Here is a 22976-nt window from a genome sequence, read left to right as displayed (position 1 = left end):
CGCGACCTTGACCCAGAGTCAAGAAGAAGAGTTGGGAAGTGTGAAGGGTCTTGCCTGAGGCCACACTGGGGTTCAGGGTGACCTAGGAGGTGGCAGAGCTCCTGGGGCACCTGCCACCAGCGTCCCTGTGCGCGCCCTCCTGAGCTCCTGCCCTTCCTGCTCCTTCTCAGCCCCCAGTGCTTGGTGCTCACCGGTCCCCCCAACTTCCGCCCGGCCCTGGTGGACTTTGTGGGCACCTTTACCCAGAACCTGAGCCTAATGATCTGTGGCCACGTGCTCATCGTGAGTGTCCCCTGTCGTGAGTGCCCTTGCGCTGCTGGGGGAGCCGCCTGGCTGGGGTGTCCATGCAGGGGGCAGGGGCAGAGGGACGAGGGGCAAGCAGAGCCTGGCTGGGCGGCCCGCCTCTCCTCTCCTTCTCCCTCTCCCTGCCTGGTTCCTCCCCCCAACTCTGTAAAGGAGAATGGGCCTCCCCAGATGCTCCTGAGGCTGTGGGCCAGAGGGGGACTGTGGGCCAGGTGGGGGACCGGATCCCAGGCCAGAGGGGGAAGGCAGCCCCTGACATCACCTGCCGCACCCGCCCACAGGGACCCCGAAAGCAGAGGATGCCCGAGCTGCGGCTCATTGCCCACGGGCACACCAAGTGGCTGAACAAGAGGAAGATCAAGGCCTTCTACTCTGACGTCATCGCCGAGGACCTCCGCAGCGGTGTCCAGATTCTTATGCAGGTGTGGCGGGTCGGGAGCCTCCCTGCAGGGCTTATTACTTCAGGTGCACCCCGAAAGGCAGAGAACCCTGGGGATCTAGTTTAAGACCTGTTTGCTGCAACAAGAAGCCCCCCCACCTTCTTGTACCTCCAGATCTACTCGTGCGGGCGGGCACCTTCTGAGCCTCGGGACTTGGGCAACTGATATGGAAGCCTGTAGGGGTTCTGTGACCTTGGCCAGTTGCTGTTTTTGTTTTTTACTTTTTTTTCTCAGGTATAATTTACATAAAGTAAAGCGAAAAACAGTTCAGTGAGAGACCAATAGTGTCCGTGGGTCCAGGCACCACCTGGTGCACCTGGCTGTCATTCAGCTCGAGATCTAGAGATCTAGAATGCCTTTGCTCAGGGTGCAGCTCCTCGGCAGAGCACTTGCCCTGCATATGCACGAGGGAGGCCCCGGGTTCAATCCCCCGTACAGAAAAAAAAAAAATCAAGAACATTCCACTTGGCCATTCATTTACTGCTCAGTTATCTTATGTAATATGAGACACAAGGATTAAATTATAACAGTTGCTAATTCTAGATCAACATATGAGCATCCTTCTCAATAGTTATAACTATTTTCAAAACAACAACAACAAAAAAAATAAAATGCCTGGGTCTTTTTGTGGGGTTATGAAAATATTCTGGAAGTAGAGGTGATGGTTTTATGAATTTACTAAACATGGTGAATGTGCTAGATCCACTAAACTGTACCTTTTGTATTTTGTTTTGGAGTTTTTTAAATTCTTCAAAATTTATGTTTTTGAATTGTACGCTTAAAAATGCTTTTATTATGTGAATTTAACCTCAAGATTTTCTAAATTTTAAAATATTTTTTAAAAAAGGAGAGAAGTATAAAAGATGTGTGGATGAGATGACCCAGGAATACTCAAACTTGACAGGCAAACTCAAGTCCTGCACTAAGAGAAATAATCTTCTAGAAAAGCAGGACCCGGCACATTCCCAGGGCTTGGGACAGTGCAGCCGGCTTGGCTCCGAGAAGGCCCTGGGGCCGCCCTGGCTGTAGCTCCACCTTCTGGGGCTGAGTCCAGGTGGACAGGCCCCTGACAGGGGGGATTCCTTTCCTAAGCCCCCACAGCATGGACAGAGGGCAGCTGGACTGAGAAAGCCTACCCTAGTCGCAGGACAGAGCCCCACTAGCTGGGAGGCCTGCCTTCTAGCCCTGCCCATTTGACCAACACTCCCTCACACAGGCCGCAGGTCTGGGGAGAATGAAGCCCAACATCCTGGTGGTCGGATACAAGAAGAACTGGCAGTCTGCTCACCCAGCCACAGTGGAAGACTACATTGACATCCTACAGTGAGCCAGGGCACGGGCAGTGGGGCCTGGGGTCTGCTGATTTGTGCCACTGGGGGTTCCTGGACCTGGGGAGTGGACTGGAACCAGTGGGGACTTAAGAAGTTGAATCCACTGTGATCAAGGCTTAGGGAAGGTGAAGTTTGGCAGGGACCAGGCAGGTGTAGGACAATAGGGAGCAGTGGGGACTGTGGTGAGCTGCTCTAGCCGATTGTACCCACACAGAAACGTGGGCTACACCGTTGCCAGATCTTTAATATTTCAGAGTAGCTGGAAGTGTAGGTCTGAGCTCGACAGCCTCCGTGTGGGCTTCAGAAGGCCCAGAGGTCTGTTAAAGAGATGGTGTCGCTGAGAAGGGAAGGGAAACCAGACCAGGACTGAACTCCCTGAGTGGACTCCGCCCCTTGATTCCTGCAGCCTGAGGTCTTTGCTGCACAGAGGCCTGAGGCCTTGCGTTCCTTCAAGAGCCAAGGCTGAGAGCTGACGCCCTGGGACCCACTCCCTGCTTCCCGGTCAACTGTTGACTGGCTGCACAGCTCAGGGGACCCTCCCACTGCCTCTAATGAAATTGCAAGAGAAGGTGGTGGAGAAACTGTGTCTAGGCTCCCCCGGCTCCAGTGTCCTAAGACAATCCCGAGCGTGTGAGTGAGACAGCCAAGGAAGCAGTGCTCGGCCCACTGCCTCACACTGAAGTGGTGGCTTTTGCACACTGTGTCAATAGAGCAATCAATCAATCGGGCATGCGCAGGAGTCTTCTAGACACTCGTTATAACAGCCCACGGCTTGAGTGAGGCCTGTCCTGGGGTCACGCCTGCCCTTCAGTTCACAGTGACCAGCTGGTCCCTTCCTTGGTTGTGTGCTTGTGGACCAACCGTTCCATGTGTGTACCTGTAAGGTGGAGACGATATCGACCATCCCACCCTGTGGCAGAGCTGTGAGGGTTCACCCAGCTCTCCAGGGGGAAGCCAGGCCTGACTGAGTGTCCCTCGAGGGGTCCCGGGCGACTCTCCGGTTCTATCTGCATACTTTACAGACAGGGAAACTGAGGCCCAGGGAGGAGAAGGAGAACGGTGGGAAGCAGGGCCATCTTGGACACCTGGTCTCCCGGGAGCCAGGTCACCTCCTGGGTGGGAGCTGGGGCTGAGCCGAGCCTGACCCCCTGCTCCTCTTTCCAGTGATGCCTTTGATTTCAACTACGGCGTGTGTGTCTTGAGGATGCGCGAGGGGCTGAACATCTCCGAGACCCTGCAGGCTCACGGTGAGCACCCGCAGCACCAGCTCAGCACGCTGTCCCAGACCAGAAGGGGACCCCAGAAACTTCTGGAACCCAAGTTCTTTAAGCAGTGCAAGGAAGAGAGGGAAAATTCATAAGGAACTAAAGGTCACAGGCTCATAGAACGTCGGCCCTGGATGGTCACTTAGAGACCATCAGGTTTCCAGGTGGGAAAACTAAGGCCCAGAAGGGGACGTGACAGTCCAAGAGGATGCTTCTAGCTGGGCAGCGTGGAGCTGCTGTGTTTTCCATTTAAAAGTCCAACTCTGCAGACTCTGAATTACTAGTCTTTAGAAATGTAAAAGACATAAAATTCTTGGAGCCAGATGGAGGGCAGAGCCGGGAGCCTGGTGGGTGGGACTCTGCCTGTCACTGAGGGCTGAGGGTGTACCTGGCCCAGGGAGCTGGTCAGTAAATACTTATGCAACCAACAGTGACCAAGTCGGTAGCCATGCTCCTGTGCTGCTCTAGGCACAGTGGGTACAACAAGGGCCAAACAAAGCCCCTGTCCCCGGGGCAAAGCAGATCTGTACAAGCGGACACTCGGTCATCTAGTGTCTGGCAGACAGCACAGGTGTCCAGGGGAGGCCTTTGGCTGCGAGGGGCAGGGCTGGGGAAAGCTGCCCCCAGCTCAGGGGCATCCTCACCACCAGGTGGGCATGAGCTTAGCCTGTTGGAGGAGCAAGAGGGGCCAGGGCAGGGCCAGGGCAGAGGGAGGCGGGTCTGGGTGTGGTGGGACCGTGGAACTCTCCTCCCAGTGTTCAGGGAGCCCTGCTAGATGAAGAACCCAGGGGGCCCCAGGTGAGGGCACCCTGCAACCCCAGATGCCCCTCTTTTACAGTTAATCCTGTGTTTGACCCGGCGGAGGACAGCAAGGGCACCAGCACCCGCGGGGCCAGGCCATCTGTGTCGGGCACACGTCAGTCCCCACCCACACGGAGGCTCAGGGTGTTCTGGCCCAGCAGGGGCTAGTGGTGGCCACCTAGGGACTCGGTCAAAGGCGATGGTTGTTCCTAGTGATAGCAGCGGCTGACTAACTGGGCTGAGTAACCCGATGGGCGTGGCCCCTGTTCAAGAGCACAGGTCCTGGTGGAGACGCTGGGCCTCCAGGACCCAAGTCCCTGCAAGGCCCCTGCGGGACCTGTCTGATGTAGGCTCGGGGAGGGGTAGAGTGGCAGTCTTCCGCTGATGCCCTGGGAGGCAGGGGAAGCTGCCACAGGCACAGGGGACTCCTGTGGCGTTCCTGAGGGGCCCAGGAGAGTGTGCAAGGGTTGGAAGAGCATGCTTCCTCCCGGAGGGCCGCCCCAGAGGGCATGGGGTCCCCCTGGCTGGAGCCTGGGGAGGGAGAAGCTGAGAAGCAGGGGGGGCATGCGGCAGCCTGTGATCCCAGGGTCCCCGCTCCTGGTCCACCTGCCTGAGAATCCGAGTCCTGGCGCCAGGAGGGAAGTGCACGGCCCCGGCCAGGCCTGCTCAGCTGCGTCTGCTGCTGCGGGCACAGTCTGGGCCTGAACGGCAAGCCCACCTCTCAGGGTGGCGAGCCGTTTCCAGGAGGCTGGCTGCTCTGACCCCCTCCCCTCCTGCAGTGGACCCTGAGGCCCTGGTGCGGGAGGAGCAGGCCAGCACCCTCTTCCAGGCCGAGCAGGGCAAGAAGACTGTGGACATCTACTGGCTCTTTGATGATGGAGGTCAGGACTCCTCAGATGTGGCTCCCTCATGCCCTGGGACGTCTTCCCTGCCCGTCCCTGCATCTCTTGCCCTGTCCTTCCTGGCTGGCTCTTGTCAAGGCCTCTGCTTGGACCTAGAGTCCAGCAAAGTGGGCAGGGCCCCAGACCCCTGGATAACTGGGTTGAGTAATTGGATGGGCTTGGCCAGGGCGTCCGGCGGGGCCCCTGTCCCTGGCCTCTAACTTTTTCAGCCGTGAAGTGGAGAGAGATGGGGGCAGGGCTGAGGCCAACCTCAGAAGAACGTCCTCACTGGATAGTCCTGGGGGTCCCAGCCACCGGCAGAGTTGGGGACAGGGGCCAGTGCACAGGACAGCTATTGGAGTACTCTCCACAGAGACACACCTGCCCTGTTTTTCCCTAAAACACGACTCTTGTCTTTATAGTTCCCACCTTTGACAGAGTCATAGAAAATACCCCTGCTTCAAAAGAGGACAACCAAGCCTCCGGGTCCCCAGGTGCTACCTCCACACTTCTGACCAAGCACAGGTCGAAAATGTTCAGGAAAAACATTGTGTCTGTATGGACCCTGTACAGACTTTGTCCTTGTCATTATTTCCCAACAATAAAGTACAACAACTATTTGCACAGATTCACATTGTAGCTGGCATTCTAGGAGATGGTGTAAAGTACACAGGAGGATGTGGGTAGGTGACATGCAAATTCTATGTCCTTTTATACAGAGGACTTGGGCACAGGTGGATTCAGCACAAAGGGGGCCCTGGGTGCAATCCCCTGCGGACACAGAGGAGGACTGTATACTCTATCAATGACAGATAACTCAGGCTGAGCGCTGACTACCTACCTCGGGCCAGTGCTCTAATCTAACGTCATCTCTTTTACAAATAAAGAGACCGGGACACACAGGACTAGGCCTTGAACACAGTGGCTGGTCCTTGGTCTCACATGGCATGACAGAGAGGGATGCAGGCTCCCACCCATTGGCCAAATGTTCAATTTTCCAGAAAGGCCCTCTCTCTAGATGTCCATGTGCAATTCCCCCCCCCCCCGTTCACTACCAGCTTGTGGTGAATATTAAAAATATTTAAAAACACCACTGCTAAATAGACCCTAGACACCAGGCACCACGGCCCCCGGGGTTTAGCCAGGTGAGTTCTGATGCAGGCAGGTAAACCAGGGTCCAGAGAGGGGAAGGGGTCTGCCTATGGTGGCAGTAAGGGACAGGAACCCACCAGGGGCTGTCCCCTGAGACTTTTCCCCTTGGTTTCTGGGGACCCTCCTTGCCAGGCCTCACCCTCCTCGTCCCCTATCTCCTTCGACGCAAGAAGAGGTGGAGCAAATGCAAGATCCGGGTGTTCGTTGGGGGCCAGGTCAGCAGGATGGACCAGGAGAGGAAGGCGTAAGTGGGGGCCCCTCCCCGTCCCCTGCCCTCCACCGCCACCCTCAGGTGGGCCTTGGAATTGCCCAGAGCTTGGGCAGGCTGTCTCCAGCCACAGTGATGGCAAGGGGGGTTCTGGCCAGGAGCGAAGTTCAGAAGTGACTTCTTGACCCCCTTTAATCAGATACCCACACCCTGGGCTTTGCTCTGACAGGGAGGGGTGATAAGATTCAAAATCCCAAACTCCTCAAGGAGAAACCCTTGTGAAACGAAGGAGGGAGGGCCCCTTCCTCCTGAGAAAGGAGACAGGAGATAGAATCTTTGAGGATAATGTCCCCAAAGTGTGGAACACGGGAGGTGAGAGATGACTTGAGTGGCCAGGAGATGAGGCCACACCATACCACTGATTCTTTACGTGAGAAGTGATTTTTTAAAAAAATATTTATTTTTCAATTGTAGTTGGACACAATACCTTTATTTTACTTATTTTTATGTGGTGCTGAGGATGGAACCCAGGGCCTTGCACGTGCTAGGCAAGCGCTCTACTGCTGAGCCGCAACCCCAGCCCGAGAAGTGATTTTTTAATCCCCCTTCAACTCTGTGGCTGATTTGGTGGGAGAAGATCTTGGTTTAGTGTTGGTTTGTCCTTCCCCTCAGTAGCCATGCTGAGCTCCCTATCTAAGCAAGAGGAGCAGGTCTGGGCTCACAGGCTTGGCCAGAATTTAGTGACACTGGTTTATTTACTTGGATTTTAAGTATCACTTCTTTCTGCCAAGACATGTTTATTTTCTGTTTCAAATCGTAATATAAAAATTCCTTTTGAAATGTATCTAAGTGTATTAGTTGGTTTTCATTACTATGTTGACATACCTGAGGAAGTCTACTTTATAGAAAAAAGAGGTTTGTTTTGGCTCATGCTTCTGGAGACGCAAGGTCTAGGGGTTCTATCTGGTGATAGTCTTCTTGCTGGCAGAGTCCCCAAGTGGCTCAGGGTTTCACATGGCAAGAGACAGGGAGGGAAGGCAAAAGTGGCTGTGTGTATCTGGTCTCTCTCCCTCTTCACATAAAGCCACCAGGATTCAATCTTGGGGTACCTTATCCAGCCCTAATCACTTCCCAGAGTTCACCTCCTCCCTGCAAACGCCACAGTCAGATTAGGTTTCCACCCTCCTTTCGCTGGGGATTGGACTTCACCGTGAGTTCAGGGGACAAACCAGATTCAAATCACAGCCCTCATTTGGAACACGTGTGGGTTTGTAAACAGACGAGGAGGAGGACAGTGAGGCAGGTGGCCGGAGGTGTGGACTTGGCAGGAGTCAGGCAGGTAGAGTTGGGCAACTGCTGCTTCACAGCAAGGTCACGGGAGGTCAGAGGTCGTGGGGTGAGGGTCTGCGGTTTAATAGGCAGAGGGAAGAACCCTTGCACTAGGGTCTCCAGTGCCCTCTGCAGCAGCCCTGGCTGTGACACGGTGGTCAGGACAAGAGGGGAGTCCTGGCCGCTGCCCTTCTCCATGCCTGGGCCATGCCCATGAGCTCCCCCTCTGCTCACCCCAGAAGCCCCATTTCTTTGTTGTCATCCCACTGAGGACTTTGCCACTCAAAGGTCCCTTCTGTGCAAGGCCGGGGAGGCGCTGCTTGGGAACAGTAGCTCCTGGCCCCTGGGGTGTCTGAAAAGCACCTACGCCGTCAGGGCCTCGGCTTCCGGTCCAGGCCTGGGCAGGGGGTGGTCAGTACAGCTGGCTGAGCCCAAGGCCTGGCACTGCACGCCCTTCACACAGAGGTTGTGAACACTCACTGCTCTGCCACCCAACCGTGACCTTCTTGGGCCATGTGACCTGCTCTCTCAGTGACCCCAGGGCAGGCCTACGCTGCCACCTGCCCAGGTGCTGCCCAGGCCTGCTGGCCCCAGCCACTGCCGCACACCAAGATGGATCTGCCCATAGCTCTGCTTTCCAAATCCTGCTCCCCCAAGTTCAAGAACCAGCCATTGCTTGACTGCTGGGCCCAGCTGGTCATTCAGGCTGGTCTTCCAGAGGCTCCAAGCTATCCCAGCTGGCTCTTTGCCATCGCTGTCCTGTCCATTCCTCTCCACCAGTGAGTCCAGCGGGCCCTAACCAAGGGGGCACACTGGGACCATGTGTGACTTTACCAAGACCTGCCCTGCCCGGGGAGTGTGACTCAGCAGGTGCTAGCACCAGGCAGCGCACTGTTCTGAAGACCCCGTGGCAGGTTCCAGTGTGGACTCTGGCCTGGGGATGCGTCTCGGTGGTAGAGCTCTCGTCCAGTAAATGCAAGGCTCTGGGTTCAATTCCCAGGACTGAAAAAAAAAATGTCAATATGGACATCCCCCTGCCTGAACCCCTTTGGCCTTCAACGATCTCCACCACGCACCGTCCAGCCAGATCGCTACCCGCTCTGTGTCATCCTCCTGACCACTCCCACCACAGTGGCTTCTCCTCTCCTGTTAAATCCAAAGTGGTGCCCGAAGCTGCCCTCCTGCTTCTCTGCCTGGTTCTCACATTTCTTTGGTTCCCTCAGGAATTTTAATTTCCTCTTTTCCAACTGTCCTGTCCCCGGGGCCTGGCAGCGTTGGATCCCCTGGGAGTTGGTTAGAGATGCAGAATCCCCGGCCCCAGCCAGACCAGTGAATCAGAATGGACATTGTCACAAAGTCTCGGCAGAGGTGTGGACACGGGCGTTAATGATTGCCAGGCACTAAGACAGAGGTGGCCACCAGACGCTTGGGAAATCCTGGTCATGCTTTTCTGCGTCACTTGTCATGAGCTGACCTGCTTCATTGGTGACCCTGATTGTCTGTCCCTCCTCCTCTGTTAGAATGGCAGTGCCAAGGGGCAGGATGGGGTCTGTTTGGCTCACTGCTGTCAACAGCAGAAACTTAATAAAATGTCATCGAATGAATGAATACACTTAAAAAGTCTCCCTCTGCCCTCCAGGATCATTTCTCTGTTGAGCAAGTTCCGACTGGGATTTCATGAAGTTCATGTCCTTCCTGACATCAATCAGAAGCCGCGGGCGGAGCAGTGAGTTCTCTGTGTCAGGGGATCTAAGCAGAAAGGCCAGCGGTGTGCCCTGCAGACCTGCTGCTGGCTGGGACCTTGTTCCTGCCCCTTGGGCTCTTTGGCTGCACTTCATGCAGGCCGCCTACCACACCTCAGGGCCTTTGCACATTCAGTTCGGTTTGCTCTAGCCACTACCCCCCACCTCCACCTGTGCATAGCTGGCTTCAGGACAGACTCCTCAGCCCTCGCAAGGCCTCTCCTGACCCTGATTTTCTCTATACCAGGATTCGGTTTATACATTTATAAATCCCCCACTTTGTATTTATTTGCCTCTTTACTTACTGCATCAGAGCACGGGATCCAGGAGGGTGCCCAGTCTGACCTGGAGTCTGTTGTGTGGCTCAGAACCTGACACAGACCTGGCCAGTGACCGCCTGCTGAGTTAGGGGCGGGTAGAGTCCAGGCCCACCACTGAGGATGGCTTGGAGAAGTCTGGTGGAACTCCAGGTCTAAGTGGCCAAGCCTAAATCACACTGGGGCCATTCCCACGTAGATGGCAGCATTGTTGGGCCCCGCTCTGTGTCCCCGTGGCCTCCCCTCTAGCTCCCTCCAGGGTCCTGGCTTCTCTGGAGATGGGCCATCTCACGGCCTCTCCTGTGTTCTCTCTCCAGCACCAAGCGCTTTGAGGACATGATCGCGCCCTTCCGCCTGAACGACGGCTTCAAGGACGAGGCCACTGTGGCCGAGATGAGGCGGGACTGCCCGTGGAAGATCTCAGATGAGGAGGTCAACAAGAACAGGGTCAAGGTGCCAGAGAGGGCAGGGCCTTGCTGGGTGGGGACGAGCTTCCTGAGCCCAGCTGCCCTTGACTCCCAGCCTCTGCGGTATCCTCAGGCCACAAATGCTTGGGCTGACAGGTGACCGGCTGTGAACCCAGTGCTGTCCTTGGCACGAGAGCCTGATCCTTCTGCCCATTAATGTCCCCGGCAGTGGGCAGGAACTGGCGGGAGTCCTCCCTCTCCTCCCCCATTTCTCCACACCTGGTGGAAGGATTCGTGACTCAGGTTTGGGGGCTGAAGTATCACTTGTCCCGTGATGGACAGAAGTGCCCCATCTCCCTCAGCCTGTGCCCGCGGCCTAGATGCAGGCAATGCCGCAGCCACCTCTTCCCAGACAGGACAGTCAGGACTCTGGTAGGGCTGAGAGAGGGCGTGTGCACGGTGGGGGCTCTTCTTCAAGGTGGGATGAGCCACTGGAGGCCCAGGGCTCTGGGGACAGACTGCAGTGGCCCAGGCTCGTCAATCCTTGAGCTCTACTGCTCTCCACTGGGGGTGATGTTGTCCCCTTGGGACATTTTGAAACATTCTTGGATGTCACACCTGGGGAATGAGGGTTGCTCTCAACATCCTACAATGCACAGTCCGGGTCCCATAACAACAACAAAAAATGTCACCGGAAATGCGCATAGCGAGAGGTTGAGAATCCCTGATGTGGGCTAAGTCACCGCCCCTCAGTTTTCCATTCTCTAAAATGGGGTGTCCACCTGCTCTCAGATCTTGAGCGTCAATCACTTCTGAACAATATAAAGACAGCCCCCCACACACACACTCTGGAGAAGCCCCTGAGCCCAGAACTTATACAGCCAGCTGACGCTTTGGAAAATTCTGGATAAAGTGCACAGGAAGTCCCCCCATGGTCTGTGGCAGGCAGTGGACCCTCCCTGCTCTGCGTTTCCTAGTCTTTCATTCAGGGTCTCTTTGTGACCAGACCCTCTGCCTGGTGCTCTGCACAGTTATCTCACAGGACCCTCCCTGCGTCCCCCACCCCCAGGACATTTCATACCTCGTGAGGCTCAGGAAGCCCACGGTGCTGTCTGCTGTGAAGTGCCAGGGCTGAGTTTTGTACCCAGTCAAGTTCCCTCTTCCCACTCTCCTGCTGGACATGGCCAGAAAGTCAGGCAAGGAAAAGCCCCGGTGGCTTCTGGGAGCAGGCGAACTTGGTGCTTGATTGTGACGAGGGTCCCCTTCCTTCCTGGGGCAGATAGTCTAGTCATTTAGGAGAGTCAGTCACGGTCCGGTGGCCTTGGCAGGGGTGCGGCTGCTCCCAAGGACGTGGGAGGTGATCGCCCGGCTTCCCCTTGCCCCAGTCCCTTCGGCAGGTGAGACTGAATGAGATCCTGCTGGACTACTCCCGGGAGGCGGCCCTGGTGGTCATGTAAGTGCAGCCCACTGGCGGGAGGAGCGGGAGGCGTGGCGGGAGAGAGGCTCAGGAGGCGGGTGCCACAGGGTGGCGGGGCCCCAACTCCTGTGAACGCGGCCCGGCCTCACCTGAGTGCCAACTGGCCGAGGTCTAGGCGCTCCCGGGTCCCAGGCCCTGCTGACCGCTCTCCCTGTTGCCTTTTCCTGCCAAGCCCGGCTTGCCCCCGAGGGGCCCAGCTAGTCCTCTTTGGCCATCGGTCAATCCCTCCTGGTGTTGGTGCCCAGTCTGGGCAGCAGAAACAGAGCCTGCCCCAACCCCCACTGTCCCTATTGGACCTACATCCAGTTCCAAGCTGTCCCTGCTGGGTGTCAGCCCGGGCTAAGCAAGTGGAAGGTGACAAAGGCTCAGTGTGGCTCTACCTGATCTGAGACTAGTAGGGAAAACGCAGTCCACCAAGCTGGGGGGTGGGGGGGGGGAGCCTGCAGCCCAGAGCAGGGGCGGGGAGTGGGGGGGGCGGCAGCTGGACAACCACCTGGGAATTCTGCAGGATGGACAGGAAGCCTGCAGAACCTGTTTGTTCACACCTGGGAGCTGGGCTCAACCGCATAATTTGCAGGCCTTCTGATAAAATGAAAATGTATGGCCCCTGGTCGGCGTGCTGGGCTGCGGGCCTCCTTTCCAAAGAAAACTCTTACATTCCCACACAGGATACTTGGACTTTCTTTCTTTTTTTTTTCCCCCTCTAGTATTGGAAATTGAACCCTGGAACATTCTCTCACTGAGATACATTCTTTTTGTTTTTTATTTATACATATATATTTAAAGCTAAATATTTTGACACAGTATACTTACTTGTTTATTTATTTTTATGTGGTTGCTGAGGTTCAAACCCAGTGCCTCACACATGCTAGACAAGTGCTCTACCACCGAGCTACAACCCCAGCCCTTTTTTATTTTGAGACAGGGTCTCACTAAGTGGCCCAGGCTAGCCTTAAACTTGCAATCCTCCTGCCTCAGCCTCCTGAGTTGCTGGGATTATAGGTGTGCACCTGGCTAATATGCTTTTTTTTTCCCCCTAAAAAAGTCTCATGGTGCTGGGAAGGAAGGGACAGAGGTGGAACATAAGTGATCATAGGAGGAATGTCGTTGTAGATGGAGGGTGTGGGCATACAAATGCACAGCAGGTATTTCAACACTCACGTGTTTGAACATTCCCATAAATCTGCAAAGTAAGGGCTGCCTTGGAGAGCAGCCACGATATCGTGAGTAGTAAATGTCCATGAAGATTGCTTTTCTCTGGAGAGAAGGCCACCACACACTGTGCTTGGAGTGTGTGCTCATGTAGAGGGGGTCCAAGACTCTGGGCGACGGCCCCGCCTACCTGTGATATGCCAGCTGCAGTGGTGCGCACCTGCAGTCCTGCTACTCAGAGGCTGAGGCAGGATGGTGGGAGGATCCAGGGAGCCTCACAGTGCCTCCCAGAGCACAGATTCCCCTCATGAGGCCTCCGCTCTCAGGACCTATTCACCTAAAAGTCCTGCCTCCTAAAACCTAATGTCTAATGCCAGAGCCCTGGGAGTAAAGATTTCAACAGGTGAGTTGGGGGGCACCCATATTCAGGCCATAGCCCTTTGTTAGGACTTGCTAACTTTGGTCCCTCCAGTCTCTTCATATGCACCTGTATAGTGGGACCTAGAGAATTTTTAATGATTCTAGCACCCTATGCCGTGTGGAAGTCGCTGTTTGGGGCAGATTAGCATAAGAGCACAGGAGTCCTTCCCTGGGCCCCAGCATCCTCTCCTGCAGGTGCTCTCAGGACGGCCTGTGCTTTGCCTGGAGTGAGCTCCCTGCGCTCACTTCTGGAGGGCGGTTATCTTTTGCAGCACAACCGTGTGAGAGGAACTCCCCCTCGCAGCACTTTCCTGTGCCATTCAGGCATGTCAAAATGATGAAAGCAGAGACTTAAATCAAGTGGAAACCCTTCTGAGCTTGGGCCCCCGAGTGACCACCCAGGTTGCATGCCCAAGAAACCGATTCTGCCCCAAACAATAGATCCTGCGGCGTTTAGGGAGATATTATTCTGCAAAGAAAGTGCTCGCGTTTCCTTCCTCTGGAAACAGTGATAAAGAAAGGGACCCAGTTTATCTCAAGCCTTCAGCCTAGCAGAGAATATTCTAGGGCACAGATGACCCAGGGTGTGGACGGGATCAGAAGGCAAGACAGCAGCTTCATCCTGTCTCATGGCTTCCAGACGTTTCCTTGGGTGGGGAGCCGGGTGGGTGTGCCCCCGCTTGTGCACAGGTGTGCAAATCACAGCTTTGTGGTGCCGCCTTTGTTCAGAGGAGCAGGTTTGCACACTAGCTCACTGTGTGACTGTGGATAAAATGACCCCATTTCTCTCTGGCCCTGTTTCCCTAATGATCAAAAGAAGACTTAGGGGCTGGTATTTCCAAGATGCTCTTTATTGCTAACATGCCATGATTCCAAGTTTATTGGAATGAGTCCATCTCTCGGGTTGTAAGATGAGGAATTTCATCATGACAGGCGACCTGGGCTGGTGTCTCTCCTCTCCTCTCCCCCTTCACCCCAAGGCTGCATAGGGAAAGCCCATCCTCGGCCCGGCATCCTTATGGGATTAGCTGATACAAATGGCGAAGTGTCCTGGCGCCTTGGAGAAGCGAGCTGCACCCACCCGCCCACGTCACAGCCGCAGTTGTTGCCCACAGGGGCCCTGGGTTCTTGGGTCACCTCCATGGGGAGGACAGACAGCTGCATCTGTGCTAGTGATCTCCAAGCTGGAGGCAGGCCCGGGGGTTCTGAGCTGCTGGACAACTGTAGGAGCCCAGGATCCTGCATTCCCCAGAAATTCTGTTGTTGTTGGATTTTTTTTTTTTTAAACTGGGCATTGAACCTTGAGCTCGGCCATACTTGCACAGCTGCCAAAGCAGCCTGGTCAACCGCCCAACAGCCTTTTACTGTCCCAACAACCTGTTCTTGTTGGGGTCAGACACCTCTTTCTTCTGTAATGGCCTTCTCCTCAAAGTGAGACAGAGCTCATGGACATTGCACTTTATGAATCGGACCTCTGTGGTACTCAAGGCACCGGGCCTTACTAATTTTCAAAACTGTGTTTGAATCAACCTCTGCAGTCTCATTTCAGAGAGGAAGAGCCGCCTCGGGAATTAGGCAACTTGCCAGGGGCCTCATGGGTGGGGAGTGCAGATAGGATCCGGGTTCGTGTCCCTAGGTCCTGTTGCAGGGCAAGCCTTCGGCATCTAGTTAGCTCCAAGAGATGTGATCAGGAACACAAAGCCCCTTTGTTTTGGAGCGGCTTTGTGTCTGAAGATTAGTAGCCTAAGATGGTGCATCCTGTGCAGAGGGATAAAGGGTGTCATTGATTGGTGCTGGGAGTGGTAAAGGCATCTGTCCCTTGGACAGTCCCCTACGGGAAGGAACCTTGTTCTGAAGCTTGAAAGGAACCGCGGGAGTCATGGGTGTCCGCTGCCCCTCACCTTGCAGGGACCAGTTCCCTCATGGGCATTGAAGTTTGTGAGTTTGTTCCCTGAAAACAATGTGACGTTTCTGGACAGCCCCTTTGTGGTTTCGGGCACATCCGTTCGATCTGGAGAGCCTGGTTTTACATTCTCCTGGGTCTTTTTCCTGGAAAGTCAAAGGAGGATGGCAGTGGCTTAGTGAGGTGCCCTTGCTCCCACCACTACTGCAGTCCTTGGGGCCTTGCTTTTTAAAGGAGGGTGGCCTTGTCCTTAGCGAGGCTTTGATGAGGCTCTAAGTATGAGGCAGCAGCTCTCTGGATTTCTAGCTGCCCCCTCAGCCTGCTCAGGGGGGTGTGGGGGTTGCGGTGATCAGAGTCAGCGGCTGGGATGATCCCAAGGCCCTGGCTGAGGCCCTGCTCTGCCAGGTCAATCGTAAGTGGGGACAGCAGCTGCTGATGTGCGGATTGCTTCCACTGCGCCAGGTGCGGCTCCCCAGCCTGTGAGCTTCTCCTGGAGGGCCCAACCTGTGTCCCCAAGGATGTCAAGCACTTTGCCAAAGCTGTGACTGGCAGTTTCTCTGAGCCCAGAGCCTGAGCTCTGGTCCCCACACTGCTCCGCGCTGCCTGCCTGCTGCTGCCCCAGCCAGGGGGTCAGTGCTGCAGGCCAGGCCCGTGCTCGGGGCTGTGTCCAGGTTGATGAAATGATCAACCAGTGAATAGACTTTAGGGAGAACAGACACCTGCCAAGGGCAGTCCCGGGTAAGGATGGGTGGCCAGCCGCATGTGGTGGCCAGCTGGGTCTCTGCCAGAGCCACGCACCCAGCTGTGGTGGCCATCCCAAAGCATTTTTGGAATTCTCAAGATGAAAGAAAAGTCACTTCCTGAAATAGCCACAAAAACATGACTGAACAGCATTCCAGGGGACATCTGGGTATCTGCTCAGCACAACACAGATAAGGGCCTCCAGAGGCAGCGGTGGGATCCGCTCCCAGGACTTAGCAGGGTGGGGGCAGGGCAAGGACACTCTGCTGCAGCCCACAAACACGACACACTGGGTGGCCACTGGCAGGCATGTGGCTGAAAGCAAGCCTGGCCTGATGTGAGTGGCAGATGGGTTGGGACCTCTCACTTAACAAACACACACTGGCCTAATTGTATCAGACCGTGTTCTAGAACAGGGGAAAGGGCAGAGAACAGGACAGACCCAGCCTGCTTGCAGACCAACACACAGTCCAGTGGGGAAGGCAGACAACAAATCAATACATCCACAGATGCTTTTGAGATTGCAAAAGTCTACGAAGACAATAAAGTAGGGTGAGAGGATGAAGAGGATGGGTGGCCTCCTTTGGGGAGGATGACCAGAGGAGATGCATGTAAGCAGAGAGCTGAGTGGTTCAAGGAGCCAGCCTGGTGAACAGCTGGGGCTCTGCCTTCTAGGTGGATCATGTGCAAAGGCCCTGAAGCAGGAGCACACTTGGTTAATTTTAGGAAGGAAAGAAAGCCTCTGTGGCTAAAGAGGTATGTGTGAGGCTGAGGAAGGGAGAAAGTGAGATTGTGAAGCTTGGTGGGGACTATGGAGCATTCCCCGCAGGGGACATGCAGGCCATGGTTTTGTTTAGAAATGCCTCATGGCTGAAGATATATTTTGAGTAATGCCCTGAAGGGTGGCAGGAAGGTCTTTCTCAGGGTGGGTAAACCCTGGGTGATTCCTCTCCTGCCCTCTTCCTGCCTTGCAGCACCTTGCCCATAGGAAGGAAGGGGAAGTGCCCCAGCTCGCTGTACATGGCCTGGCTGGAGACCCTGTCCCAGGATCTCAGGCCTCCCGTCGTCCTGATCCGGGGAAACCAGGAAAACGTGCTCACCTTCTACTGCCAGTAACTCCACGCTTGGCCATCCAAGCCCGAGCCGCAGGTGTGGGGGACAGGTTGGAACTCGACCAGCTGCATTCCAGGGACGAGCCTCGTGTTCTGTCGAGTGTTAAGTCCTAGCATCTGATGATCTGACTGCAGAAGGATGGAAGATTTGCACACTGAGGCTGGACTCCACTTCCCCTGGGCATGTCCTCGGAGCCTCGTTTTCATAGACTGGAGAAGCAGCAGCTGGAGTTGTATGGAAAATTCCTTGGAAGATCCTATCTCTCTAAAAATTGTCTTTTGATCTTTATGATCCTTAATTAAGATTTCAGTCTTTCATTTGTATGCAAATTGAGTCAGCGAGCTGGGTGTGCTTCTTGGCCTCTCCACTCACCTTCCTTGGTAACCCCCGGCCTCCGACCACCAGGACAGCCTGGAGTCCACTGTAGGGGCCCTGGGAGCTCTGAGAAAGGGGGGCCCTCTGAGCCTACACAACATGCAAATTTCCTCAGCCACCTCCCTAGACTAGAACCCACACACAGAACCCACCCAAGCAGAAGGATTGGAAAAACAACACTTCTTGCGAGGGCTGATGGCCTCCATTCTTTTCTGTTCTGTTCTTCTCTTTTTGATGCTGGTTGAGATCCACTAACATGATTTTCAGACCCCCTCATGGGTACTGACCCGCGATTTGAAAAACAGGCTGGACTTTCCTCTGGGCCCTGGGCTTGTTCCCGCCCAGGGAGGCTGGCTGGCTGGGGAAAGGTCATCGCTGCCACCTGCCCGGCTGGGCCTGCAGGGGAGGAGTGGGGTCTGACAGCCTGGGGGGGTGGGGGGGGACGGGAGTGGAAGATGAGCCTCCAGGCAGGGAGAGCAGAGGAGTCTGAGAGGTGCTGGCTGCAGGTGTGGGGAAGGAGGGAGAGTAGAGGCGGGGACACCTGGGGGGGGCAGTGCCAAGAGGCAAAGGATCCGAAAGGAAGGGGCAGATCAAGTCCCTGGTGGGTGAGAGGACCCACCAGGGAAGGATGGAGAGCAGATGGGCTGAGCTGTGAGCAGAGATGGGAGAGAGGAGGAGGATGGAGGTGGGACTTACACCTGGCTCAGGGAGGGGCACTCCAGTTGGCACAGACTGAACCCCTGGAATGCTGGCACCCACAATGCTAGAAGGAGCGGGGCAAAAATGGAAGGGCATCGCCGCTCTGGACGTATCTGCTCGGTGTGTGACAGCTGTGCCTTCTCCCAGTGCCACCAGGGCGGCCGAAGGGATGGAGGTCTTCAAGTGTAGTCTACCTCCTTCAAGGTCACTCCAAGGTTACTTAGTCCTGGAGCCTGTCTCCTTCTTGGGGTTGGAACCCAAAGCCCTTCAAGCACTTCTCAGACCCCCCTCCCCCCACTGCAAAGCCTCAAGGCTCAGGAGCCCTGGAATTTACGGAGCCCCCGCTGTCCTTGAACTGCCACCGCTTTGCCAAGTTAGACAGAGTACTGACCTCGTCCCTGGGGACCTGGAGACCGGCCTGCCTTTGAGCTTGCAGTGGGCCCCTGGCCCCGCCCCAGCTCTGGGAAAGGCCAAGCTGTCAGGGAAGCCTGCTTTCTGGAGCCTCATGGAAAAGGGTTCCTTGGCAAATGGGGCCCTGTCTTCAGACCTCAGGGAGTCCCCCATCCATGGCAGAGAAACTTTTGGCTTTGAGCATTAAAAAAAAAACAAAACTCTCTTTCATTATGTTGGAACCTATAGATTTTTAGCAATGTGAGTAACTTTTTTTTTTTAATTTTTTAAAGTCTTTAACAGTGAGGTCCAGAACAATGAAAGGAATAAAAATATGTTTGCTCAGTCAACAGAACTTACTTGTTTTGGAACACACTGTTTTTCAACTCTGCTGAGTATTGTGAAAAAATTAACTCTTGTTTCCTCAACACTGAGTTGGACTTCTCTCCTGGCTCTACAGGTCACACTGCCGGATTTCCACACGAACATTCACAGTGGCCATTGATCTTCTCTTTGCTTCTCTTACATGCATTTGCAGACTCGTGGGAGCCTGTTTTCCTCAGCCTTTGTGGAAGTCTCCAGGCATTTTGGATCTTACCTCAAAAAGAAAAGTGGAGAGGTTGGGTGGAAAGGCCCAGGTATAGCCATCAGGAGAACTGGATTTGAGTTTCAGCCTCTCTCCAAAATTGGCTGTGTACCTCAAATACATCCCTTGACCTCTCTGGGCCTCAGTCTATGGAATGAGAGAATTGGACAGGAACAGGTGTCACCAACCGGTTGGCCTGTCTGATAGTGGTTTGGCCCCGGCAGGGTTGACCACAATCGTGGATTGTAGCAGGGGACTGGCATGGGGTGGGGAAAGGGGTACACATTCTTCAGTCCCTCCCCAGTACCCCTCTTTCTGCTACTTTGCTGCAGGGGCCTTTGGCTTAGGGGATCTCCAAGATGCTCCAAGGCGTGGTTTTGAAGTGGCACCCCCTTTCTCCACAGAAAAGACTTAACTGGGCTTCTCCAGAAATCTTCACCCAGACTAGTTTTAGGATTGTCAGCAAAAGAGTCTCTGAAAAAGAGTCCAATGTAGATAAACTTCCTATTTTCATGTCACCCTGTTTACTTGGCCACTGGCCGAGAAGATACCAGCACTCCAGGTGCTGGACACCCCTTACTAGTTTTTCACAAACATATCCAGTATAGTACTTTGTAGAAATGTGCAAACAAGGCCTCTGGCCTTGAGCTGGGCTTCACAGAGATGTCTACATTTTTTTTCTTTGTCTTGTTTTGTTTTCCTATATAAAAAAAGGACCCCAATATCAAGGTAGGGAAGGGGAGGAGAGATAGACCCCTTAGTGTATAGAAATGGGGGGGCAGGAGAAGGATAAGCCTCAAAAGGAAGGGTGGATATAAAATGTCATTAAGGCAGCAAAATATTCTCTGTAAAAAGTTGGGGGAGTCTTCACAGCCTCAGAGAGAAAAGCAGAGGTCACCTTCTCAATGAGGTTTTCTCCACTCAAGTGTCCAGAAGAGGGAAAATGGCAGCATCTCTTCCTTCTGTGGCAGCCACCCCAATGCTCATTCTGGATCATCTTCCTTATGTAGATAAGAGTGCTGCAGGGCTCGGAGGGCAGAGATTCGCTTGTGTGGGTTAAAATCAGCATTTCCAGCAGCAACCGAGCTCCAGACTCCTCCATCTCAGGCACCACTGACTGCACGGGGCGAGGTTCTCTTGGAGGAAAGGCTCCTCGGGGTAGAGATACATCTCGGGGCCAGTCATCCTCTGGAGGCAGCCCAATCAGGTCAAAGATTTTGCCCAACTGGTCAGCTTCAGAGTTTCCACAGAAGAGAGGCTTCCAACGAAACATCTCTGCAAAGATACAGCCAACGCTCCACATGTCCACAGGGGTTGCATACGTAGACTGCAGAAGGACTTCGGGAGCCCCATACCAGAGTGTAACAACCACAGGTGTAAGGGCCATCTGGTAGCTGTATGTTCTGGCCAGGCCAAAGTCAGCCAGCTTGACTGTCCCACCACTTGTCACCAGAATATTTTCTAGCTTCAGGTCCTGATGAACGATGCAATTGGCATGAAGAAAATCTAGGCTGTTAGAAACTGGTGCATCAGATCCTTGATGGTCTCGGCTGGCAAGACTGGGGGTGGTGCCTTGTCTAAATAGGTTCTTAAGTCTTGGTCAACATGCTCAAATGCTAGGGTCACCTTGATTTCCCGGTCGGTCCGGGAAGTAGCACAGACTTCCATCAGCCGGACAACATTGGGATGTTCAAAAGCCTCCAGGCGCCTCAATAAGGCCACCTCACGAACTGTGCTGATGGGAAGGCCCCCTCCAGCTCCTCCTCCATTGAGGACTCTCATACTCTTGAGGGCCACAAAGTGGCCACTGTGGGGATCACGGGCTTTGTACACGGTCCCATAGGCACAGACACCAATTTCAGCCACTGGCTCATACCATTCTCAGATAAGGGGAGACCCTCACTGCAGGCCAAGAGCTATGAGGGCAGGCCTGTTATAGGGACCCCGGAGCCAGTTCCTTTGGCGCCATACACTCGAGCTCCGTCCGGGGCAGCTGGATATTACGGGAGGGACCATAGACACAGACCGCAGGCTCCATGTCTACATTTTTAAGATATTACCAACTGGGCTCCATGGTAACAGCTGGAAGGGGGAGAATAGAAAGGGGAGAAGAAGCTCTCCCCTTCTCAGTTGTTGTCCTTGAAGGGTTAACTTGCCCAGAACAGTGAAAGAAAAAGCTGCTTTTATGTGAACTTCTGCAGACTGTTAACTTCTGAGCCCCTCCCTTTACACGCTGGGTATAAAACTCTGAAACTCCTTGAACTCGGGGGTTCAGGGGATTAATTGATTACAGCAAAAGCTGTGCCCTCTGAACCTGGCTGCAGCCAAATAAAAGTGTTTCCTGCTGTCTTCGGTGCCTTGCCTCCTCTGTCCCTACAACTGTTTGGCCAATGGGGCAACAGTGGGGATAGGAGATTTCCGTCCACACTGCATTCTCTCTCTTGCCTTTGGATGACAAAGTGCTTCACATTATTGAGTCTAGTGGTGGGAAGTGAGGGCCCCGAAGTCTCCCTTCGGCTAGAAACCCTGACCCCCAGAGATGGGACCTCAGAGCCCAGGCCCTGCCCAGCCCCTGGCAACCCCCTACCTTAACCCCCGTGGCACCCCGTGCCCAGTTCGTTAGCTCCCATTTCCCTTTGGCATTTCAGCCTTGGCTTTAGTGTCCTCCTTCAGTTTCCTCCCAGACTTCTTGTGGCTTTAAGGTGACTACACTGTGGCTCATTTCCCACCAGAGGGTTTGCTGCCTCCCACTTCCCTGGGCAGAACGGTGGGCCTCATGAGCACACAGAGAGTTCCTGTTTAGGCTGAGTGTCCTTTCAGACACCTGCCTGGCCTCACAAGGGGGGGGGCGGTGTTTCAAAAGGAATTAGACCAGCTGGAATGTTCCAGAAGAACCACCTGACTGAGAGGCCCCCAAGGACATGCAAAGCAGCCAGGTTTCATTTGTCACTATGTACAGCTCAGCTTGTCAGAGAAGAAAAAAAAAAATGCTGCTGACCTCAAGAACATTCACCAGAAGTGTGACCCAGGAAAGCCCGGCCTCGCTGCATTGGTAATTCCCCACTCAAGAGAGTTTAGTCCTAGGACTGAAAGAGTGAGCACCACCCAAGTAGCTGCTTCCTGAGAGGCAGCCAGAAGACATGCTAAGTCTAAAAATACCCGAGAAGAGCCACCTGGCTGGAGGTCAGAGAGCAGAATGTGTGAGGGACGAAAAACAGTGGAGAGGAGGCCAAGTTCGACTCATGAGAGAGTCACAAATAAGCCCTGGCAGGTTGCGGGAGAGGAGCCAATCCCAAGTCAGGGGACTTCGCAACGTCTCTATTTAGAAAATGGTATTTAAAAGAGGTTTCAAGGAGCCAGGTGCAGTGGTGACGCCTGTAGTCCCAGCAGCTCAGGAGGCTGAGGCAGGAGGACTGCAAGTTCAAAGCCAGCCTCAGCAATTTAGTGAGGCGCCAAGCAACTCAGTGAGTCCCTGTCTCTAAATAAAAAATAAAAAAGGTTGGGGATGTGGCTCAGAGGTTAAGCGCCCCTGAGTTCAACCCTTGGTACCTAAAAAATAAAAATAAGAGAGGTTTTAAAGATTGGTAAGATTCAACAGAAAGACAGACATGAGAGATGGACTGGGAGAAGCATTCCAGGTGGCAGGAGTGGCTTGAGCCAGGGCCAGCATAAGGACAGCCCTCCGCAGGAGGGGGACCAGACTTCAGCAATTCTTCAGCCAGGGAGAGTCAGTCATATGCAAAGGCCCGGGCTCCCAGGCTCCGGGACTCCCAGGAAATCCAGAGGGGCCAGCTACTAAAGGTGAAGGGCAGAGCCAAGCCTCAGGGAACTAGGCTGGACAGGGGGGGTGGGGGTGGAAAGAGATAAGGCAGGAAGCCCAAGGAGGAGGCAGAATTCTAAAGGCCCAGCAAGGACTCAGCCCCCTAAGAGAGGCAGATGGAATG

At 54.5% G+C, this 22976-nt stretch overlaps 1 protein-coding gene, 1 long non-coding RNA gene and 1 pseudogene across 13 annotated transcripts in view; 2 read left to right on the top strand and 1 right to left on the bottom strand.

The window, feature by feature from the left end:
• Positions 1–17280, top strand: part of Slc12a3 (solute carrier family 12 member 3) — a 31527-nt gene extending 14247 nt beyond the window's left edge. For 6 of the 12 annotated variants that reach the window (XM_015488701.2, XM_048792149.1, XM_048792152.1 and 3 more), the window contains 11 exons: positions 171–282; positions 585–725; positions 1960–2066; positions 3239–3321; positions 4178–4255; positions 4920–5021; positions 6306–6417; positions 9350–9436; positions 10087–10222; positions 11562–11629; positions 16844–17280. In XM_015488701.2, coding sequence (XP_015344187.1) covers positions 171–282; positions 585–725; positions 1960–2066; positions 3239–3321; positions 4178–4255; positions 4920–5021; positions 6306–6417; positions 9350–9436; positions 10087–10222; positions 11562–11629; positions 16844–16985 — 1168 coding nt within the window. In that variant the 3' untranslated portion in view covers positions 16986–17280. Of the gene's footprint in view, positions 1–170; positions 283–584; positions 726–1959; positions 2067–3238; positions 3322–4177; positions 4256–4919; positions 5022–5443; positions 6285–6305; positions 6418–9349; positions 9437–10086; positions 10223–11561; positions 11630–12360; positions 12460–16843 lie in introns of those variants that run through there. The other 6 variants (XM_015488704.2, XM_015488703.2, XM_048792150.1 and 3 more) reach the window with 4 other exon arrangements.
• LOC125612963 lies at positions 12632–14754 on the top strand. The gene is made up of 2 exons (XR_007343457.1): positions 12632–13208; positions 14159–14754. It is a non-coding gene; the product is annotated as an uncharacterized LOC125612963 (long non-coding RNA).
• Positions 17281–19835: 2555 nt separating the features above from the next.
• Positions 19836–21165, bottom strand: LOC107144671 (annotated as a pseudogene).
• Between the last annotated feature and the right edge of the window lie 1811 nt (positions 21166–22976).

This window comes from Marmota marmota, unplaced genomic scaffold (genome assembly GCF_001458135.2).
Source record: "Marmota marmota marmota unplaced genomic scaffold, marMar, whole genome shotgun sequence".
NCBI lineage: Eukaryota > Metazoa > Chordata > Mammalia > Rodentia > Sciuridae > Marmota > Marmota marmota.
Note: the sequence above shows the minus strand (reverse complement) of the source record. Positions and strands in the feature narration are given on the sequence as shown.